General features: G+C 39.2%; 2 protein-coding genes and 1 long non-coding RNA gene across 4 annotated transcripts; 2 read left to right on the top strand and 1 right to left on the bottom strand.

The window, feature by feature from the left end:
- The first annotated feature begins 1,943 nt into the window (after positions 1–1,943).
- Positions 1,944–21,649, top strand: LOC116308689 (uncharacterized). 2 transcript variants are annotated; one of them, XM_089038735.1, is made up of 19 exons: positions 1,944–2,042; positions 6,742–6,870; positions 8,005–8,226; positions 9,095–9,227; positions 9,928–10,087; positions 10,289–10,507; positions 11,147–11,411; positions 12,026–12,682; positions 13,272–13,367; positions 14,015–14,097; positions 14,278–14,461; positions 15,074–15,148; positions 15,948–16,204; positions 16,702–16,885; positions 17,709–17,941; positions 19,054–19,206; positions 19,294–19,427; positions 20,301–20,385; positions 21,205–21,649. In XM_089038735.1, exons 1-19 carry the CDS (start codon positions 1,997–1,999, stop codon positions 21,367–21,369), a joined length of 3,480 nt encoding a protein of 1,159 aa, XP_088894861.1. In that variant the 5' UTR covers positions 1,944–1,996; the 3' UTR covers positions 21,370–21,649. The 2 variants fall into 2 exon arrangements, with proteins under 2 accessions (XP_088894861.1, XP_088894871.1); XM_089038745.1 differs by lacking the exon at positions 1,944–2,042 and adding an exon at positions 5,481–5,605.
- On the top strand, positions 2,335–4,128 carry LOC148914007 (uncharacterized). The gene is made up of 2 exons (XR_016121514.1): positions 2,335–2,710; positions 3,178–4,128. It is a non-coding gene; the product is annotated as an uncharacterized LOC148914007 (long non-coding RNA).
- Positions 2,723–5,165, bottom strand: LOC148914006 (uncharacterized). The gene is made up of 4 exons (XM_089038751.1): positions 5,070–5,165; positions 4,472–4,624; positions 4,123–4,306; positions 2,723–3,369 (listed from the first exon to the last, which is right to left on the bottom strand). The coding sequence occupies exons 1-4, from the start codon at positions 5,127–5,129 to the stop codon at positions 3,278–3,280; spliced, it is 489 nt and encodes a 162-aa protein (XP_088894877.1). The 5' UTR covers positions 5,130–5,165; the 3' UTR covers positions 2,723–3,277.
- Positions 21,650–23,907: the final 2,258 nt, after the last annotated feature.

The raw sequence follows: 23,907 nt of genomic DNA, 5'->3' as shown, positions 1-23,907 counted from the left end.
GCGAAACTCACAGAAAAGCCGCCTTTTAATTTAAGAAGGGCAGGGTGGTAGAGGGGGCGTACGAAACGCGTTTTAAGGAAATAATAAAATTACCTTCCCATTTCACGTTTCACGAAAAATAAAAACGCTCACTGAAATAAAACTTCGCGAAATAACGCTTTAGCCAACCACGTACGGGTAGTAATGGCTGTAAGATATAAGCTTATTTGTTTTATGTAAGCTTTTCTTAATCTGTAATTGTGTATAACTTCGTAAAGCGTACTTGCTAATCACGTAGTTAAACGTCTGCTGACTTTGCCGCGTGTTCCCTTGACAAACGCTACGGTTAGGAGTTGGAATGTTTGGTTATGATCGACTCTCTGTGTTTGTTTTAGTGGCGCCACTGTATCGGTTGTGCCAACCGATCGAGTCACGAACACTTCACATTTCATAGTCCCATTTCTCAGCCCCCATTTTCACCAAATCCCATATTCCCAGCATATGCTTTGCTCAAATCACATAAATTCCATTTTTTGTTCATTGTTTTTTGTTTGTTTGTTCGTTCGGTTTGTGAATCCCATTCCCAGCATTAAAAACACATTTTCCCAGTGGCTCAACATTTTCAACCTTTTTTACGTCAGCCGGGTTTTTAAATGTATTAATTGGCTCAACATTCAACACACTGGTTGGTAATACACCGGTTTCAGCAATTCCCAGAGCCGTTCAACTCAGAGGACAATAAATTAAATGAATTTTACTTCTCATGAGAGTAAGATTCTATTGTATTGACGGTCCTTTGAATAGGGCTACATTGGGAATATCCTACAAGGGGTGTTCAGTTATACATTGATCCGGTAGGTGAAACACAGCTGTCGAGGCTGCACAAACAAGAAAGAAAGACGATACGACCAGTTTGTCACATTAAATCGTAGTTGCTCCCAGTTACCAGAAAGTCGCTGAAAACTTGAAAATTGAGCAACAGGGTGAATTTAAGAAGGCGACAGATGCGTCAACTCATAATGCTTCATACGTGCGTTGTTTAAATAACGATTCATGAAGATCCACGCTGCGTCAACACGTAGTATCAAATTTATAGCCTTTTCATTAACACGCGCGAAAATGTATTGGATTGACATTGTTACAAAAAAAAGTTTTTTTTAGTGGACGTCAATTAAAGCGTTACGTTTTCATGACATGATCATGAAGTTTTCAAGGGCAGTTGCGTGTGCAATGTCATGGAAACGCAACCTTGATTGACGTTCATCCATATTGCCTAGTAAATAAAATCTGTGAATGTCATAAGAGGTAAGCAAAGTTTTATTTCATCAACTAAAGTTTAGAAAGGAAGGAAGGAAGGAAAGAAGGAAGGAAGGAGGAAGCAAGGAAGGAAGGAAGGAGGAAGCAAGGAAGGAAGGAAGGAAGGAAGGAAGGAAGGAAGGAAGGAAGGAAGGAAGGAAGGAAGGAAGGAAAGGAAAGGAAGGAAGGAAGGAAAGAGGAAGGAAGGAAGGAAGGAAGGAAGGAAGGAAGGAAGGAAGGAAGGAAGGAAGCAAGGAAGCAAGCAAGCAAGCAAGCAAGGAAGGAAAGAAGCAAGGAAACTATAGAAAAACAAGCTAAAAAAAATGTAGGAAGGATTGACGAAAAGAATTAACAATTAAGATTTTAAGAATTTTAAAGAAAGAAAGAAAGAGATATTGTCTAAGTTTTACCACTGAGTTCTAAAAATCTTCTGGCGAAATCCAATCGTTAAAATAAATGAAAGTTATATTCTTATATATATATATATATATATACAGGGAAGCCTCTAGTATAAATTTAAAAGCAAAACCAACAAACAAACAAAAACAAAAAACAAATCAATAGTAATTCATGTCACATCGCATTGTTCATATGAAATGGGCTTCCTGGGTTGCACTCTCTCTCAACCAATCAAATGTAAGCATCTTCTGGTTTAAACGTTCAGACGTCAAAATGGCGGTCAAATGTTGTTGATCCAAAAAAGCAGAAACTATCGATAAAAATGGACGGAAAATCGCGAGAAAATCCAGCTGAAGAGGAAGAAGAAGGTAAGTACTGCTGTTAATGTTTGTTGTGTTGAAATTTGGGTGAAATTTGTGCCAGTTTTATAATTATTCTTGGTGAATATGACAGTGGTTGGAAACGACTTATTTTTATATTATGCCTTTATTTAGTCATTTAAAAGCTTCTAAGTAAAGGAAAGGTTTAAAACTATGCCATAAAGCAATATTCATCCAGTTTTCTTTATAGTCATAATGGATTATTTATTGAAAAGTTTTCTTCTTCTCGTTATCCTCCTCGTTCTCTTAGATCGTTCTCCTTGTCCTTGTCCTCCACGGCTGTTTCAATTCAAATAAAAAGCGACATTAGGTTCCAGGAGCACGATTGACCGAAATTACGCGGTCAGCTGCACCGTAACGAGGCTTTTAAAATGGCGCCGAGAAGGATCGTTACTTATGAAAGAAAGTGGTTGTTTGCGGCGTTTTTATTTATTTCATGGTTAAGAAATAATAATTTTGCTTTAAGTAGCTTCAGAAAAAGAACATTATCTCTTAGCTGAGAGTCGTTCAAGTTACGAGGATACGCCGAAAGACTTTGTTTTTGATGTTTACCTTCCATCTGGGGAATGATCGAGAAATCGTGCACGTGCAGTTTATCGCAGAGTTGTGGTATTTTCGAGGAGTGTTTCTCAATACAGGAGCAATTGATGACTCAGGTAAGCAAATAATTTGATGTATAAGCAATGTATTTATTGTCATATCGTGTTTTCTTTTTATGAATTATTTTTTGTGGATGCAAAGTGGACCATGTTTTCGCGTTGGTTTCGATGTTGGAATACTTGATCAATCGATTGCTTTCATCGTTTACTCGACTTCCGGTGTAATTTCCCGCTTTTTTTTACACGCGTCTAAAAGTGTTACCCCCAAAATCAAGTGTGGCTTCTTGTCCAGGTTGTTTACTTTCTTGGAGCCAATGATGGGGACATTTTAATTTTAGTTTCATGTAAATTCATTTCTATTTTTATATACAATCTATTTACATGTAAATCTGATATTGTGTAAACCTTATTATTATGTTTATCCTCAGATTGATATATTATAATTATAGTATCTCTCGATCAATTTACAGTAGCTTTTGAAACTTGGTAAAGCAAAAATATAAATTTTTCTTTATTCTTCGCAGACTTTTCGCTTCTTTACTTTTGGTGTTTTTGTCATGTTTGCTGGATAGCAACGTCTGTGATGCTCCAACATGACTTTTTCAAGCTTGTCGCAGCCTCGTCTTATGCAGGAGTGGGAGCGTAAGAGGTCATTAATCTCATGATGAATTGATTCGACCCCTTGCTCACCAAGCAGCCCCATACCAGTTCCATACCTACAAAGTTATTACATGTAGTTAAATTGGTCAATAAGGATCACAAGTTTATTATTTCATGACACTCTTTACAATCAACTTCATCATCATTGTTATTACCATTATTGTTATATTACTACTGTATATTATTATTATGACAGTTATAGTTATTATTTTATAATAGTTACTACATAACTGATACCTCTTAACCCATGTGATCATGTGATCCTCTAAGAAATGCATTTTTGGCAAAACAGTTGCATGAGGAAAGTTTTGCCTGTACACTTTCATGAAACTTTCAATTTCTTTCTCTGAAAGGGAAGACAACCTTATCAAGGGGATCTGGCATGACTCAAAGCGATCTGGCGTAACAAATCACGCCATATCTCTTTGTTCACAACTCAAGCCTCACATCAGTGCAAGTTTTGAATTTGGTCTATAATATATATTTTGAATGTACTGTAGATCTGTTTATTTATGTGTCTGTCCTCTTTTGCCACGAATCGTCATTAATTAATACTGGTACTTTAAAAAATGTCAAAATAACTTAAATTTTTTGCCATTAAGAGGACAGACAATATAGACCTGATGTAAATGTGCTTTTTTATCTTTTTGGAGTGACAATACTTATGAAAAATTCTTATTTTTATTTATCAAAGCAACCAATGGGAATAGCACATACTCTTTGAAAACATTCCTTTGCCCTCACTGTTTCTGAAAATTAGTTAACCAGTGTGTATAAAATGTTATTATTGTTAAATATACATATCTTACCAAGGATTATGATTTGGCTATTGCATAGCTTTTCTTTCGTAGTATATATCCTGTGGTATTTCCCAAATGATTCCAGTGTTTCTTTAAATTTCTGCTTCATATCATTGGCCTCTTGTATTAAATTGGGCATTACTTTACTAGAGACAACAACTGGTACCTCAACTAACAGCTTGATATTTGTTTCCTACAGGTAATGAATAAGGGATAAGAGAAGGAACAAAACCATCTATTTATTTAAAAAACCTATATTTAATTTTTTTTTCTTTTCCCACTTAGATTATATGTAGCTTACAATTATTTATAGTATTATATAGAGGAAATGAAAGCCTCCAAAAACATAATTTAATACCTTAAGGCATTTGTGTGTGTGGTTGCCATTGAATGTCCCACCATGATAAGCCTGGCGTTCAGCACCAATCTGCTTTAATTGCTTGTCAAGTTCTTCCTTACATGGCCCTTTTCCACACCACGACTTTGACCGAATGTCTTGAACTTTCTTTTCCTGACACAAATGAAGATGTGGTTATTCCACTGCCTATAGGATAGATACTTGTAAGGGCTGCAAAGAGTGAAGTTGCGCCCTCTACGAAAATGGTTTTAACTCGTACCATTAAGCAAACGCTATCAAACTGATATGCCAACGCTGCAAGTGATTGTTTTCTTTAACCTTTCAAATGATGTTTAAGATTCATGGCCGTTGCAAAGGGAGAGGCTGGGCTGGCAGTGTGGGGAAGGAGGGAGGCTTGGGTGCATACAGTTTTCGGCCACAAAAAAGTACAATCTATGGAATGTATTTAATTCGTGAGGTGACTCCCCCCCCCCCCCCCCCCATCATTTTTCGAGGCTTGCTTCATCCACTCACGTCATTGCGTGCAGCAAAACTCGGTGTTTAGCTTTCAAAATCTATTCGCTACTGAGATTCTAATCATATACTTTACTATACTTACAGTTCCGCCAGTTCGTAAAACAACGGTAGGGGAATCGGAAGCGGTCAACTTTCGTTTCATTAAATGAGTTGTCAGGGACTCTTCTACCTGCGACAATGGAGCCGATAACGGGGTTTTCAGAACTTCGCTAACAAGCGTGGTGCATCGACCAGTCGTGTAAGAGGTGCAGCTAGACTCGTGTTGTGCAAGCTGTTCGAGTTTTACAAGGGACTTACAGATAGCACATTCTAGACAGGATGCTGACAGGAGGTTTAATAGTAGTCTGGGCGGCTTTCGAAGCTCTTGAATCTTAATTATCCTCTTGCATACGGGACACCCAGCACCGTCTCCGACGTAATGAATCCAATTCTCGATGCAAGAGTAACAAAAAAAAAAAATGGTCGCAACTTGCTTGTAATGGCCTGTCCAGTACTTCACGACAAATAGGGCAGATCAGCTCCTCACTAATATTGGAAAATCTCTCGATGCTTGGCATGGGATTCATAAGCGCCGCCGGAACTATTTCTGAAGGAATATATATTGCCTTTTGAGAAGGGGTAATGCCATCGCTTCTTAAACCTTGTTTGGGGCGTCCTCTTCCCTTTCTCGCCTTTGGTTTTTTGCCTCCCCGGTTTCTTCTTGCAAAACTCTCGCATGTTTCACAGTCTTCTTTTTCATGCGGGTGCCAAACAACTGGTTGAGTGCTGCACTTGTAATTCAAATTTTTGCATGCGTTAAAGCTTTTCACGTAACAGTTGACACACACATTTTGTGGATGAACATTTTCGTCGTCGTCTTGGACAGATAAACCATATGCGACTTGTAATTTGTCTGCAACATGGTTTGTAGACGTTTTGTAAACATATCCTTGCGAGTTTCCCGCCTTAAATCCACAAACACGACAAGATACCTTCAGTTCACGCAAGTGAAACTCCATTACTAAATGAGAATCGAAAATATGTTTTAGTTGTCGATGTTATTTAGTTTTAGTTCACGTAAGTGAAACTCCATTACTATAAACTTGCTACGCTTTCAGGGAAGCCATTCATCTGTCAATAAAAAAGCTTTTAGACTAAACCAAAAAAAACTTCATTAACCTGTATTCTAAATTTTAAGATGCGTATCAAATGAGAATCGAAAATTTGTTTTAGTTGTCGATGTTGTTTGCTCGTGGAAGCCGTAAACACGTATTGAATATCTTTATTTTTCAGGATTACGTGCTCAGCCACGAAACTTAACTCGGTAGAAAAACCCTGATTTTTGCGAAGAAAAACGTTTTTACTTCCATAAATAAAATGAATTTCGATAAAAGATTAGATTAACTTACCTGTATTTCGTGTTTGGAATCTTAACTTGAAAGAAAAGGTTTTTTAAACCGGTTTTAATTTTGCTGAATGAGGAAAACAAAGTTTCAAAATTGCCGCCATTTTCGTTGTCAAGGAAGAGAAGCAGCTTAGCAACGCGATTTGGCCGCGCGCGCGCCTGGAACCTAATGTCGTAATTGAAACAGCCGTGCCTCCTTCTCCTTCTCCTCCTTCATAGTCTATACTCTTGTATGTCTTCTTGTCTTCGCTTCATTACCTTCATACGAGAGTTAGAATACTCTAGTGAAATAATTTCTAGCTTTTAAATTCATAAAAGTTTAATATTTTTGATACAATACCGTAGCTAAAGCCATTAATTTATTTCACAGGGTTTATTGCTTTAGCTAATGAGTTTCTGGAGAAGTGCAGCATAGGGACCAAAATCTCCAGGCTAACGGATTGTAAAGATGATTTTTTTGTTTCTGTCTACAAGGGTCTCATTGGTGACGACTTGAAAGGTACTCAAGTTAGGAAAACAAGTTCTTTACCTGTTTTTCCGTTTCCGATCACGTGTCATTCCCTTGAGTACCATTTCTTTGTTTAAAGGTTGTGCATGAGAAGGCACATGAATATGGATACAACTCAAACACAGAATCTTATTCTCTAGAGAATGACACATGGTCTGAAACCTTATGCCCAAAAAAGATAATTATCTAATACAATTCTAGCCTTAATTTTTCTTTCTCAGTGTAGCTTCAGTTGAGAAATGGTTTTTTATGAACACGCCATCGTCCTTGCTGTTGCCATCCTATTTAGGAAATAAGAAAGCATGAACAAGAGACCGTTTCCTCAAGGTTGCGTGTGCATCCAAATTTAAGGAATTTGACGGGCCACGATACCAGAACACGAGTACTGTATTATCATGCAAATGCTATGAAATTTTTTTTGTTAAGAATTCATAAAATCAATTATTCTCCTCTTAAATATAAAACTGTCTTCTCAATTTTACTGCATTTGCGTTTTTCAATTTTGTGGTCCGTCAAGTTGGACGTACGCACACAACTTTGAGAAAACGGCCTACCGTAATAAGTGTCTTGAAAACTGTTTTCATTCTGTAAATTTGCTTGCCTCATCATCTGGCATCTCTGTTCTTGCTCCTGAGTTTTCACAATCGCCCAAAAAATACTGAGCACTTATTTTAAAACTTTTCTTTTCTTTTATTCCATTACAAAAATTAACAATTACTTACTACTATCAATCACGTGACTTTTTGGAGTTGACTGTGGGGGGCAAACAAGTGGTTGACTGGGGGGCAACTAGCGGATGCTAAGTCAAAACATATCAAAATAAGTCCTCAAACTATTGTATTTGACTATTTTCATGACATGAAACCAGAAAAAAAGAGATCAAAAAAAAAAAAAAAGGCATAATAATTAGGTGAAAATAACAAAAAAAAAAAAATCTTCACTGGCTAATAGCTTGCTACATGTATCAATAGATGTCACTTCCAGTAATAGCTCTTTTTTGATGGCTTGTAGAATCTTGGGTTGTTTTGATCTCTTGTTTTCTGGTTTGATGTCGTGACAAGTTACATGAATATGGAGAAAACTCAAACTTTTATTACAGATTTTTGTTTTCTTATCTTTAATCAGGAATGATTGTCAACCCTGTAACAATCAACGAACACATTCATAACTGTCAGTGTGTGATTGACGCACTGGCTCAAGATGTCCTTAATGTAGACTTGTCACACATCAGTGCTGAAGGGATCGTCAGAGGAGACGTTATATCTATTAGAAACTTGTTGGAAATATTTGCAGGCTTACTGGAATATTTCCTGGAATGTATGGATGAACACCAGAGTGACTCTGAAGGTACAGTATTTATAAATTACATTCAACATGCTATAAATTAAAGTTAATAGCAGTAACCACAGTTTTTATTTTAAATTTATTTTTAACAACTTTATTGGCCTTTAAATTTCAACACTACAAGCTAAGATAACAATATTGATAAAATATTAACATACCTCCCCAAGGAGAAACAAAACAAGAAAAACAAGAGAGTGGGTGCGAACGTGACCTACAGTAGAGTACCATACAAGGCACCTCCCCACTAAAACAATAAAGAAATAAAATAACTTTTAAAAAAGTTCCCCTACTTATAAGAAAAGTCGTGAAGCATATCTTAAACAAAGGTGACAGAGTAAATATATTTAAAAAAAGTAAAACAAAGCGACTGCTGTCAAGTAAAGTAAGAGAAAACGTTACGAATGAGTAAGAACTTCCGAGATGGGAACGAGTGGTTGTGTGATAACAAAAGCGTAACGACTTGTCAAGTGAAAGCCGTAAACTATCAGATTCCATAAAAAAATATTTGCTTACTTATCAATATCTTTATTTTAAAAACAAATCTTTTATCTTTAAGAATTTTTTCATAAAGTGTGAAGGTGATTACAGTACAAGAATGAATAAACTGAAATGAAGAAATAGAAACATAAAGTCTTTTTAAAATCCCAACTGGCAGGGAGGCAAACCAGTCGGCTATTTACAAGCATGGTTGAGAAACTGAATCTGAACTAATCAGGAATCAGGACAAATACAGTCTCAGCTAGTGGCCACAGCAGGACTCGAACCAGGCACCACCAGATTGCGAGGCCGATGCTACAGTATGACCACTTTATCATGATGCCCCCCTTACAGTATAATAATAATAATCAATTTTTCTTCGTCATTTCCTAAGGTGAACTGGATGACTCCAATGTACTGACATCACAACATGAGGTTATTTCTGGTCTTCTAAGGGAAGAATTTGGATCAGGATATCAGGATAATATGTACAAAACAGAACCAAGGAGCCAAGCACCACCAGTCAGGTTAGAAACTAATAAGTGGATCTTTTATAATATATACACGCCAAATCATACGTTGTATCTTTCTGTCTCAACAAAAAAAAATTGGCGGTTATCAATCAAATTGTTTCCATGGTATTGTCGGAAAATATACCTTTTCGAGAGCATGTGCCTTAGTATGGAATTTTGGGAAAATATACCTTTTCGAGAGCATGTGCCTTAGTATGGAATTTTGGGAAACCGCCACAAAAAATTGAGTTTGTTGCGACAGCAAATACATGTACGATGTTGTGTGTGTGATTGGAAAGTGTGTTGTAAAGTGATTGCTCTAAATTATATATTCTTGTATGTTGGGAGCAAGTGTTTTATGAGAGCACACAACATGCACTGCACACTTTCAGTTTCATCATTCAATGTAATTTGTATCTTATAAAAGAAATAAAAAACTTGCTTGCTGTGCTGTGCTGTGTGGAGATATACAGCTGTACAGCTGTAAAGCACTTGGGGATTGGCAGATCACTCAAGAAGTGTCGAGGAGCACTCCGCTACGTGTCATGCTTCTCCTTACATCTCTCTCGTGTTCTGCCAACCCCTGCGTGCTTTATAACTGCACACAATATGCGCATGCGTTTTCTATTTCTTCAGTAACCTCACTATTTTATTATAATTTGTAACAAAAATTTTATTTTAAAATGCAATGTAAACTCACTGTTTTATTTTGTAGTGTTGGACTTGATTCTCAGAAGATGGCATCATCCTCCTCCTCTGTCTTTGCCAGACCCGGCTACAGCAATTATTCATCCAGTGTAGGAGATACCAGAGATGACAGAAGTAAACTGAACAAGCTCACTACTAATTCTGGACATGATGCTGATACATCTGAGGTAATGATGATGATGATGATGATAATGATGATGATGAAGATTATCAATAAATGATGATGAAAATAATGATATGATGAAAACAATGATGATGGTAATGATGAATGGCTAATACTTGGATTTTACAGTAACCACAACATCAGTCTAAAATACTATCATGTAAACCAAAGCTCCAGTAAATATGGACTGTTATTCTATTCAAAGGTCAGTGATTCCACCAATGAATTGATAAAGCTTGGCGAGACAACTGGCAGTTTGCACTCTTTACGGGATAAAAGAAACCGAACCTATGACCTACCCACGAGAGATAAACAGCCAGTGTGCAGTGATATGTGGTCTCATAGTACATCTATCACAGATGGAGGGGACTCGGACGATTTGACGCAATATACCCTCACGTCTGAAGAAGGACAAAGAGATAAGGTATTGTAAGCAGGTTTTGTGAGATCAACTTGTTTATAGACCAGGACACTATTGTCCAATAAGTCCTTGCTAAACACAATAAAACAATAGTCTTAGAAAATCCCTTGTATGTTTAGAAGTTTGATATTTATCAAATTTCCAATAGCTCGAGTTAGTATTTATTGATTGATAAAGGCAAAGGTTATTTTGGTCAGATAGCAGTACACCATTTTCGCATTTGATGCGTATGACTGTTTTTGAAGACCACAGACTCATTTGCACAGGCTTAGCCTCATTTATAAGTAAGCTATTCACAGACACCATTAGAAGTCTGTTGGATTTCAAAACATTGGTATTGTTTAATATGCACATTCTTTACATTACAGTTGATTTTTGCAATTGGTTAGCTCTTAAACGAGGCTAGTGCAGATGAGTCTTCAGTCATAAAACACAGCAGTATTTACCGAATCAAAAAAAGAGACTTTTACCATTCTTTGATTAGTTTCCAACTCCTTCTTGATTATTTTCAACTAAGCTAAGCTTGTGCAGTCATAAAAGATAGTGGTATTATTACCAAATAAGAAAAGGGACTATAAAATATAAAAATGGAAGGATATTAAATAAAGATCTAATATCATACTTTTGCTTTTGTTCCTACAGCCCTTAGATAACTTTTCTAGCAGCCTTCTCTCAAGCGCTTCATCATATAACCAGCAAATATCACCACTAGACTCTGGAACAGATGAAGCAAAGCTTACATCACTTGGCGTGAGGCCAAGGGTTGATGTCGTAGCAACTGGTGCTGCTGATCAAGAAGGGAGTGAAAGTGGGGGAAGCGGACGAAGTACCCCAATGTTACATCATCATTATCATCATCATTTTCATCATCCTGTTGGATCTGATGTAAAACAAAATGATAGAACAGGTATGTGTATGTGTATGTGTACACGGGTGTATTCAGGGGGGTGTAGAGTGCTCGTGACCCACCCCCCCTCCCCCCAATTCTCATTGGTATATTTGTAATATTTTAGTGCTTTGGGAGTTAGCACTTGTTTACATGAACCAAAAGAACATAATTTATTGGACCATAATACAATAGAATGAGGCAGTAACACAATAGATTCATTTTGACACTCAAAGGTCCTTTTGGCCCTTTTGAATGAGTGCTTACCGTTTTGGAGTAGGTATATATATGGAGGGGCCGGCAATGCTCAGTTAGAGCTGTAACATAGGAAGCCCAGTATACAGCTGTAGGTAAGAAGAATAGAGACATGCAGAGAAGACTAGTCTAGAATCCTAACACTTTTAATGTATGAATGTGTATAGACCATGTGTCATTCCCTAGAGTATCCTTTCTTTGTTTAACGGTTGCACTCAGTTGCACATGAGAAGACACATGAATTTGGATACAGCTCCAACAAAGAATCTAATTCTCAAGGTAATGACACATGGTCTGAAATGAGACAACATTACATGTACAGTAAACCCAAGCCGAGGAGGTCAATTGAATCTGATATTAATCTTTTGATTACTACGCAGACATTCCTGGGGTAGATAGCACTAGAGGGGTCCCAGGCACAAGTGGTATCCATCCACACCATTTGCAGCCTAAAAGGTTAAGTGTTCCTGGTCCAAGTATCGATGTACCAAAAGAAACAATATCAGGTCGCACTATTCCAAGAAGTGGTCTTCCGAATACCAGTATTCCAGGAACTACTGTACCATTGCCAGATCGTTTTGCCCCAAGACCTGGTATGGACCCAAGTTATAGTATTATCACTAGTTTTCCAGGAAATACAAGACCATTGCCAGAGCGTTCTGCTACAAAATCTGGTATCCCAAGTCACAGCAATACCACTACTTTTCCAGGAACTACGGTACCATTTCCAGATCATTCCACTACAAGACCAAGTATCCCAAGTACTAGTATTCCAGTAACTAAAAGACCATTTCCAGAACATTCTGCTGGAAGATTTGATTTTCCAAGCACGAACCTTCCTGGACCTAAAGTAGCATTTCCAAGTCGTTCTTCTCTAAGGACGGAAATTCCAATACCTAGTAGAAGCAGAGATGTACCTGTCTATTCTACCCAAAGTACCAACGTTCCTGGACGTGATGCATACATGCCTGGCACACAGGGTCGTACTGGGAAGATGACATCATTGTCAAGTACTGCCCCGTCGTTACTAAGAACAGGTAACATACCTTTAAAATACCGTGCATTCCTTGATTACAGACACATTTGCACAGGCTTAGCCTTGTTTATAAGTCAGCTATTTGCCCCACAGGCACCATTAGAAGTCCGTGGGATTTCAAAACATTGGTATTGTTCAAGCTGCACATTCTTTACATTACAGTTGACTTTCGCAAATGATTTTCTCTTGAGCGAGGCTAAGCCTGTGTAGATGAGTCTTCAGCCTTAAAACACAGCATTATTTACGATATAAGAAAAGGGAATATATCTAACTATTATCACCTTTTAGTAAAAATACACAGGTGATTATTAGAAATCTCGCGCGCTGATTGGTCGAGAAACTCATACTATCACACGATAATCACCTCCAGCAATAATCCAAAATGGCGGCCAGCCGCTTTGTTGCTGTTACTGGGAAAATTGTCTTTTATCTTCTTTTTTTTTTTGACAACTTCGTTTCGGTTATTATTCCCCTATAGTAAGTTCGCCGTTGGCGAATAACTGTTAATCAGTAAAAGAGAGAAAAAAAAATAGATATTTTCATCGACGATTGTATGTTAAATTCATTTCATAAATCTGTTTATTTTGCAGCAACAGATCCACTGAGTTCAGCCGGTACTGGACGATTCCCTTCCTCTGGTGGCTTGAGTGACTCGGTATTCACATCTTCAGATACTGCAGGCTTAAGTAAGTACTATAATCAGTCAGGATGGCGTGGTGGGAAAACGCCTCTCTCGCCTTTGAGGTCCTGGGTTCGAATCCCAGTCACCCCATGTGAGCTGAGTTGGTTGGTTCTCTTTCTTTTCCTTTTTTTGGTTGGTTGTTGGTCCTCTTTCAGACTCCGTTTTTTCCGGCTTTTTCGGTTTTTCCTCCCTCCTCCCAAATCAACTCTAACTAATAGGCCCTTTGCAGCTAAGCAATCACGTGCTGATTAATTCACTGAGAGCAAATGAATGAACATCTTGATTCCTATAGGTGAAATATACTGGTGAGCAAACAAACTTTCTACAACCTGTTTCGAGAGATCGTAATAAAACTGCATTTCTTGACACACTGGTTACACATCGTTTCATTCAGTTCTTTACAAGTAGCTAAAAAGAATCGCCAATTTAAAATGAAATAAAAAAATTTGCTCACCAGTACAGTTAACTGCAAAGGGCCTATTCAAACTGGTTAGAGCTGTGCTCCGGTGTCATAAAAAGAACTGTATAGTGGCTGTCAGAGGCACCTTCACATGCTTTCAGTTCGACCCCGTTGAGCTGCGCCACTGCTGTACTTTGCGGTGGTGATTAGCGATGACAAGTGTTATTTATAGTAAGATCTATTTGTTATAGGAAAACCATATGTCTCTTATTTAGAGAAATCTCGTGGGATAGGACATGAACAGGATGAGCAGAGAGAGAGAATGGAAAACCTGGTAAATATGTACACAGAAGTTTTAGCTAAAAGTTTTAACGTGTAATGGTCCTTCGTTCGTTCGTTCGTTCGTTCGTTCGTTCCTTGCTTCCTTCCTTCTTTCCTCCCTCCCTCCCTCCCTCCCTCCCTCAGTCTTTTTCTTTCTTTCTTTCCTTTTAACTTCCATTTTTTCAACTACAAGGTAACATTGGATAAACCCAGCATAAGTAAAGACACTCAACAAACATCTAGACTTACCAAAGAACCTTCTATACCACACGAAAAAGCGAAACACCCCGAAGACAAACACACGAACATGGATAGCGACAGTGACGGGGATGACAGCGATGACAGTGATGTTGCAAGGCACAGTGATAGCGCTATAGGTTTGTTTGAATCCAAATTTTCTTTTTGGATGCTTGCAACAGTTTCTACTTTTATTTAATCACCGCGACTTTTAGTCTTGCTTTTTGGATCCCGTTATTCAAAATTAAGACAGTCTTATCAAAATCTACGCGAGGGACCACAGGTTTGTTAGCCTCTAGCTAATAAGTGCTACCCTCGTAAGATATGGACGATTTCCCTCTGCTTTACTTCCATTTTTCCTTCCTTCCTTCCTTCGTTTCGTTCGTTCGATCGTTTGTTTGCTCGTCCAATCTTTTCTTTCTTTATTTCCTTCCTTCCTTCCTTTTTTACTTGCTTTCTTTCTTTCATTCTTTGTTCGTTTGCTTGCTTACTTGCCTGCTTGCCTGCTTGCCTGCTTGCCTGCTTGCCTGCTTGCCTGCTTGCCTGCTTGCCTGCTTGCCTGCTTGCCTGCTTGCCTGCTTGCCTGCTTGCCTGCTTGCCTGCTTGCCTGCTTGCCTGCTTGACTGCTTGACTGCTTGACTGCTTGCCTGCTTGCCTGCTTGCCTGCTTGCCTGCTTGCCTGCTTGCCTGCTTGCCTGCTTGCCTGCTTGCCTGCTTCAGAATTATCTCATGCTCATTTTTTTCTTTACTAGATTATAACCGAGGTGACCCAACTCATGACAGTGACAGCGAATCTACTGAAGATAGCATCCTACGTCGCATTCATGGTGAGAAGAACACGCTTCACTCTTACAGCCCTGCGATAGAAAAGCTCTGTAATAGGACGTTTGCATTATGGCGTCATTGACCTGTACTACCAGACTCCCTTGCACACTTTCTTTTGTTCAGTTAATTAGCAGCAATTGTCTTGCTATTCTCAGAGGGAATACAAATTTGAATGAAGAAAATTCGCTAAGCATTGTGGCAGTGGGAGTCAAATGACGCCATCTTGCGAACGTGCTATTCATCTAAAATCTAAGTTTGTACTGCGCATGCTCCCGGAATAGACCCTTGTAACTTGGCAACACGTCCACGTTCCTCACGTTCACGTGTTCATCACGCTGACGCGGTAGAGGAGAATCACGAATGAGTGACAGGCATGCCAAGACTATCCATTTTATCAGAGATGTTTTCCCATTTCAGAGCCAGTGTCATTCCCTTGAGAATAAGATTATTTTTTTAAGTTGTATCCATATTCATGCGTCTTCACATGCGCAACCGTTAAACAAAGAAATGATACTATAGGGAATGACACGTGATCTGAAATGGGAAAACATGACCTTTTTGACTGTGGCTTGAGCGTAATGTTTTCCCATTTAGACCACGTGTCATTCTCTTGAGAATAAGATTCTTTGTTGAATTTGAATCCATATTCATGTGTCTTCTCGTGTGCAAAAATGACAAGAAAAATATTGACTTTTCATTTCTAGTGGTCATTTTGACGCTACTGTTTGATTTAAGGTGTGTAGGGTCACGTGACAAAGGGCGTAAGAAAGTAATTATATCTTTGAATTTTAAACGATATAGAACGATGGAAGAAAATTGAAGCACAACCAAGATCTACGTCGAAATCCGCTCGTCGAGCCGTTCATTTCGACGAAGATGCGGAAGTCATCCCGATAACAAGCCGAATGGACAGACTTCGGAGACTATTAGAGGACGAAGCCGAGGAACAGCGGCAGCAGCACACTACTGCCATGCGCGAGGCTTATGCTGAACAGCTTCGGGATATTCAGAAGCAACAGGAAGATGAAAGAAGTGAAATAAAAAAGAGAAAAGTACAGGTTCGTTGAATAGCAAAGGCTCTAAAACTATTGCAGTAAACCTAGTCTGTATTAGCCTTTGTACAGTCACTTCCCAACTCTCCCTCCTACGGGGAAAAAACCTCCCTGTTCGCTCTATTAGCAGCCGTGTACAATCATGAGTGAATTGTTAGAATAGTACATTAGTGTTATGCCTCCAAATTGGGATAGGCTGTTGAACCGGGAGACAATCCCCTACTCTTATACGAATAATTCTACAGGTCCTTTTATGTCCCCCATTTACAGGTTAAGAAAGAATTGCGAGACAGGGCCTACGAATTTAAGTCCTTATCCGAGAAGACTTGAAGGTCTAACCATTTGCAGATGTAATTACAAAGGCAGCACCTTCTCCTCAGTTGTTATAAGACCCTGAGTGTTGGTCTGGCCGGGACTCGAACCACGACCTCCAACACAATAAACAGACGCTCTGATAGCAGGAACTTAACATATTCATAGCAGATAATATTTCTATTTTTCAGAGGTCGCCTCAGGTTCCAAAAAAGAAAGCAAAAAAGCCAGTTCCAACCAAGCAGCGTGGTCGCCTCGAAACAATATACCGTCCACAAGGAAGGACACCTCGATCAAAGAAGCGACCGTTGGTGAAGACTAGAAAGAGAAGTGCGTCTGCTAGCCCTGATATTGGACGGAGAAAGAAAGTTACAGGTGATTTGATCTCTTTTATTACCGGAGAGATGTGTTTTTGAAAAAAAGGAAAATTCTATTTTTACACATGAAAAATAATGAGGATGACGACAATGGTGATGATGGTGATGATTTTGTGATAGTTATGATGCTGAGAATGTTCATGATGAATTGATGGTGATGATGATGATGATGACGGTTGACGATGGTGATGATGATGATGATGATGACGGTGATGATGATGGTGATGATGATGATGACGGTGATGATGGTGATGGTGGTGTTTATGATGGTGATGGTGTTTGTGATAGTGATGGTGATGGTGGTAATGATGATAATGATGGTGATGGTGATGGTGATGTTAGTGATGATAATGATGATGGTGGTGATGGTGGTTGTTGATGATGGTAATGATGGTGATGGTGGTGTTTATGATGGTGATGGTGTTTGTGATAGTGATGGTGATGCTGGTAATGATGATAATGATGGTGATGGTAGTGATGGTAGTGATGATAATGATGATGGTGTTGATGATAATTATGGTGATTGTGATGGTTGTGGTGATAGTGATGGTGGTGGTGGTAATGATGATGTTGATAATGGTGTTGATGCTGGTAATGGTGATGGTGTTGTTTATGACCGTGATGATAGTAATGATGATGATGATGGTGGTGGTAATGATGGTGGTAATGATGATGGTGATGATAATGAAGATGGTGGTAATGATGGTTATGTTGATTGCCATTGTAACAAAAAGGTACCAATTTAATTGTCTCACTAAACAAAATAAAGCTGCTAAATGTTTTACCTGGCAGATCACAACAACTTTTATAAACTTTTCCAGATTTCCAGGAAGCGCTTTTACCATCGTTATTCGAAGAATTCCCCTTTCTTCACGTCTCGCCCCAGACTACACACGCCATGTGGCAAAAACAGGCCAGGCAACTCAGCATTCTTAGTAAGACTGAAACAGAGGCCAAGAAGACAAAGGGGCAGCGGTCTGTCGAAGAAGCAGAGAAAAGGCAGGAACGTCTGTTGAAAATACTCAAGAAGGAGTTGGAAACTAATCAAAGAATGGTAAGTCTCTTCTCTGACTCGGTAAATACCGCTGTGTTTTATGACTGAAGACTCATCTGCACAGGCTTAGCCTCGTTTAAGAGCAAATCATTTGCAAAAGTCAACTGTAATGTAAAGAATGTACAGCTTGAACAATACCAATGTTTTGAAATCCCACGGACTTTTAATGGTATCTGTGAATAGCTGACTTAGGCCACGTCCACACGTATCCGGAAATTTTTGTATCCGCAATGCGGATTTTGCGGATAAGAAAATGTTTGCGTCCACGCGCAGCGTATTCGAATCGTTTTCACCGTCCACACGTATCTGTTTCCGTAAACTTACGGATACGGATACAAAAGTTTGCGGACACGTGTGGACGCAACCCGTATCCGTAAAAATAAATTTGCGGATACAAAAATTTACGGATACGTGTGGACGGGGCCTTATAAACGAGGCTAAGCCTGTGCAAATGAGTCTGTAGTCTTCAAAAACAGCGGTATGCATCGAATGCAAGAGGGTTGTATCAATGGTACTTTTGAGGAAAATAAATCGAGAATGACGTAGTGATTGTACACTTGTGCCGTCACCTCTCACCTCGGGGGTCAGTTCAGGCTCAATTCTTTGACTCAGCATCACTTGTCAGTAGAGTTTGTTAGGTCTCTCCATCCATCTTTTAAGATCCATTGATTCAGGGTTTTCACCGGGTTCACGAGTTTTCCTTCGTTCTCCCGCCAAAACTCAACACATAATTTCCAATTCAACCTACTCAAGCGTTGCTAGTTAACAAAAATGATATGGGAGAAGGCTCTTGATGGCAAGAGTCTCTACATTTCCAAGGTATGAATGCAAGAATACCAGTCCTCAGTACTCAAAAATACACTTGAATTAGACCTCTTTGGCGTGATATTTTCCATTTTAGACCACGTGTCATTCTCTATTGTATAACATTGGTAAAGTTTGAGTTGTATCCATATTCATGTGTCTTTCCAAACTTTTCTAAGAACGGCTTCAGAGGAGACTAATACATATCCATTAAAAAAGAAATGATACTCTAGGGAATGACACGTGCGGTGAAACTGGAAAACATATCAAGTCAGTAACTCATTCGTGATTCTCCTCTACCTCGTCAGCGTGATGAACACGAACGTGAGGAACGTGAACGTGCTGTCAAGACAAAGATGAACGAGAAGCGACAAGTAGCGGCGCGCGCCCGAAGGTACTACGACGAGTACCAGCTGCGCATGCGCTCTAAGATGCTCAAGAGACGAACGCGGGAAGAGCAAGTAAGTTCAAAGCACAAACCCTTATTTGGTTTAGTGACGTGTTTTCTGCTTCGCGTATGCTCAAACCGTTATTTGATTTCATTTCAGATATTTAAAAATCTTTTCCAAGAAGGTCTTGAAATTCAAAAGCAACGTGTGCGAGAGCTGCAAAAATATGCCAAAGAAAAACGACAAGCTCTGGAACAGCGACAAATGAACGAGATAGAATCACTGGAAAACTAGTATCCTTATTATTGCAACTAAATGATGATGATGATTGTTGTGGCTCTAAAAATACGACGTCAACTGGAGGTGTAAATACTTTCTCTTTGGAATTCTGTTCATTGGAGATTTCATTCAGAACGATGTCAGTAAAGTCAACATTGTCAGTAAAGTCGAGAAGACTTGAAGGTCTATTTGCAGATGTCATTACAAGGGCAGCACCCTCCCCTCAATTATTTTAAGACGCTGAGTGTTAGTGCATGCACTGCCTTCCGACAGCTATAGAGGTTTTGCACCATCATGTGACGGCAGCCATGTTAGATTGCAGGAACAACACAATCGTTTTTACATAAGAAAGAATTCCATTCCCGTGAGAAAAGGGATTTTATTGTTCTGCCATCTAACCACAGGCGTTCCAAGCTGGATTATGGGCACCGGAACGGGATGGAGCAAAACGTCTATTTACACTTGCGACTTGTGTCGCCGTCGTAGATTTTGCAAATCTTAACGGTCGCCAATATCTCTAAGGCAGCATCATCCCTTTACTAAGATATTTGTAAACTCGAAACGCTCAATAAGGGACCAGTCATTATTTAAGTCGGAGGGGGGGGGGGGGGGTGGAGAAGAAAATGGGGGTCAAATTTCTTAAGTGGAACATGGGGGCCTTGAAGGTCAAAAGGAGGATTGGGAGGATTGTTTAAACGATTGAAGGGGGTACCCGAAAAACATGAACGCTATTAGGTTGGGGCCTGGAAAAATTTTTGCATCAAAAGCATTTTCTCCTCCACCCCTCCCCGCCCCCCTCCGCGCCCCCTCCGACTCAAATAATGATTGTTCCCTAGCTAACCGTAATTGTCAGGTTTGTTGGTTATTTTGCTTAACTTCGTAACCAGCTATAAAGACCAGTTCGCCATGTTAGCTGAGGGAATGACTCGAGAAAGAAATGAAATTAAAGTACGTCAAGAGGCACAAGAAAAGGTAAAGTTGTAGTATGCATATGAGGTTTTTCTTTGTTCTCCTTTTTTCTTTTTAATTAATATTCTTTTTTTGGCCCCTTTTTTGTCTTTTTTTATTTGTTTGTTTTGTTTTTCCTTTTCTTTTGATTTTCTTTTTCCCGTTTTTTTTTCTTTTTTCGTCTTAATACGAAATCATTTATTTACTGTAGATTACAATTATTTTCGGGTTTTTTCCCCTTTTTTTTTTTCGCCTTTCTTTCGTGTATTTTGTTTCCATTTTATTTATTTTTATTCCATTTTCATTCTTTTTATTTCCTAACTATGCCAATTTTTCATTTCTTCATATTTCTTTTATCATTCATTTTTTGCTATTGTTTTCTCTTCTCTTCCCTTTCTTTTACTTTGTCTTTCCTTTCCTTCGTTTACTTTCCCATTCTCTCCTACCTTTCCTTTCCTTTCCTTCCCTACCCATATCTTTGTTTCCCGTTTTTTATTTGCTATTTCAAGGAGTCTTTGTTTTAACTCCCTGAGGGAGAGGAGGGTGGGTACCACAAGGGATTTATTGACCTATCTGCAGTAGGGTAAAATCAAGAGAATATGAACTAAGCTCTTAGTTCATTTTCTCCTGGTAAACTTCTTAAATGTCGATCTGGGCCAAGTTGTACGAAGGGTGGATAGCGCTATCCGTCGGACAAATGTTATCCAGTGGATAAATTTATTGGATAACAGCATCGACTTATTCACTGGATAAGATTTATCCGCCGGATAGCGCTATCCAGGCTTCGTGCAACCGGGCCCTGGACAATACCTTACGATCTTTCTCTCTCTCTTTTTTTTTTAGGTCATGAGACAAATGCGTCGCGAACTCCGTCAAAAAATGGAAAAAGAAATCCGTGATTTCCAAGAAAATCTAAACAGAGACGAAGATTCGGCTTACTTCAGACAACTGGAGGCAGATAGATTACGACGTGAATTTCAATTAGCTATGTACAAAGCAGACTTGTGATGTGTGTCTCTCTGTCACAGGTAACCCAACGTATAGACTTAGGTCAAACGTCGAACTTCACATGAGCCGAACCTAATTGAAAGCAACGGATAATAAGGCGGTCTTCTTTCATGTCTTTAGGTTCGGCTCATGTGAAGTTCAGCGTTTGTAGTCAGCATGAAAAATAATTGCGATATTTTTTTTGTGCTTCGGTGAATACCGCTGTGATTCTCGACTACAGGCTCATTTGTATAGCATGTAGCCTCGTTTGAGAGCAAATCTTTCACAAAAGTTACAGTCCTGTGCGGTATTCATCAAATACGAAAGAGAAAATTCTGCTGCCTCGCCCTGCATTTGTGTAAGTGAGGCCAATAGTCAGTACAACGAAAACCTGACCCATTTGCCTAATACCTTATCCGTGGTGTGACAATGTTTTACCAATTGAACGTGACAAACCTCTAGGGGAATGAACAGCTATTTTTTGGAAACTCGTCGGGATATCATCATTATTCCTTTCGTATCCTTTGGGATACTTATGAATTTTTTCGAAGAGTAAAAACAAAAGAAAATGAATCCTCTGTAGGTTTGTCACGCTTGTCACGTTTGTCACACCACGAATAGGGTCACTTCCACTGATAAACTGACTTGCCCACTTTTGAGATGAACAAAAGTGAACAATCTTTTCGAACCTTACAAACATTCAGGGATAGACCGATGCAAAGGGCGTAATCTATCCTCGTGGCCGACCACGTCTTTTTTACGAAAGAAAAGACAATGTTAAAGAAAGGGAAGAGAAAAGAAGAGCGAAAATTAATAATGGAAGAAAAAGACATGAAAGTTTGGCAGACAACGTCATTATCTCGCGTTATTTCTTGTTACTAGTAACTGGTCAACTGCATGCAGACTACATGCAGATTGAAACAGATTTTGCGCGTCTGTGTAACACGCAAAAAGGTTCAGTTTAACTGTGGTTCGAAAAAAATGGCACGTCTAAATGAGGGAAAAAATGTTACGCCCAAGCTTATTTATTTTGCCAGAAACTCTTAAGGAAAGTCTTATTTTCAAAGAAATCACACACGGCCAGAAACGTAAGAAGAAAAAAAAAACACGCAGTAATTGTAGTAGTGAACCCCCCCCCCCATATACCGTAGTAGCTAGGGGAGGGGTGGTCTAAATTCCTGACTACCCGTTAAGAATGTAGGGGGAGGGGTGGTCTAAATTCCTGAATACCCTTGGAGAATGTGAGGGGAGGGGTGATCATGAAGATGAGCGAAATATTTTAGGGGATTAATGAAATGGAATGTAGAACAGGGGTCAAAGTACGAATTGCAATCACCAAGGCGGGAAATTTGAAATATGAAATATGAATACCTATTTTTATGCAGAGAAAAGTTTTAAAAGCCCGATCAAAATCAGCAGAATCACTTGCTCATCACCTTCGTCGGAAAAAACCCCACTTGCACTCAGCTATAATCCAGCCAGAGTGCGGATAAGTTAATATGTCATCTGGAAAAAGTAATACAAATAGGAGACCGTGGATACGCTATTTTTGTGAAGGATGTTCGAAGGGAGAAAAAAATATGTATCCGCAAACAGAAAAAAGATTTGTCGAGCGGGGAAGACGGTTTCTAACTAGCTCAGGAGTGTCTTTGACTTTAGACGAATGGACATCACTCAAATCGGCAATTGAAATAGTGGGATACGGAGTTAGTGAACAATGAGGCAACTACTGCATCCAGTCAGTCCGAAACCACCGATCTTCATCAGGAGCCAACCGCGTTCTCTGGATCCATTCAAACCCTTCCGGATGATGGCAGTGCGCAAAGTTACGAGGCACAACTAGGAAAAGATTATTTACCAAGAATTTTCACCACTTTCTGAACTGGACACTATTTTTAATGCGCTCGGTCCGGAAATGGAACTGACAACAAGGGAACAGCAAAGTGGATTAGCTACTGGACAGCAGCAAGTACCCAGTTGGGGATCTCGAATGTACTATTATCCGCCGCCATAGAAAATAATTATACCAAAGACATATTGTTATTGTTTTGGATTTGCTGTAGAATTTATTGAAAAGTGAAATAAAATATTTTGTTTCTTACAAATGAAGTTGGTGTCATAATTAATGTACATGTTTGATATGATTTCGAGCTCTAACATTGCAGTGTTGACAGGCACCATCAGTTTTACCTGTCGAAATAGTATGTACGTTTCTATTCACTGGCAATGAGGTCAACTAGATTTAGGCTTTCAGGCCAGGTACAGGAGCAATTCCAGAAATTACCACCACAATACGGGCATGTCGTAAAATATTCAGGGCAAATAAAGCCAGTTTGGTATTTCCACTGTGTGAGAGCAGTCACTACAGACCCGTCACACATCCTGTCTCTCACCCCATTCCACCCTTGTTCTCGCTCTACTTGTCTGCACCAATTCCTAGGCTACAATTTTCCGATTCTAACGTATCGGCCACCACAACTACTAGACGTTTTGCCACCTTGAACACCACCAGTGATGCCATAATCCTACAACACTCGAGTTGGCCACGAGCTCAGTCAG

The sequence above is a fragment of the Actinia tenebrosa genome, unplaced genomic scaffold (genome assembly GCF_029948245.1).
Source record: "Actinia tenebrosa isolate PJP-AT-01 unplaced genomic scaffold, QUT_ActTen_1.0 PGA_scaffold0__85_contigs__length_37466705, whole genome shotgun sequence".
Taxonomy (NCBI): domain Eukaryota; kingdom Metazoa; phylum Cnidaria; class Anthozoa; order Actiniaria; family Actiniidae; genus Actinia; species Actinia tenebrosa.
This window is presented reverse-complemented; position numbering and strand designations above follow the sequence as displayed.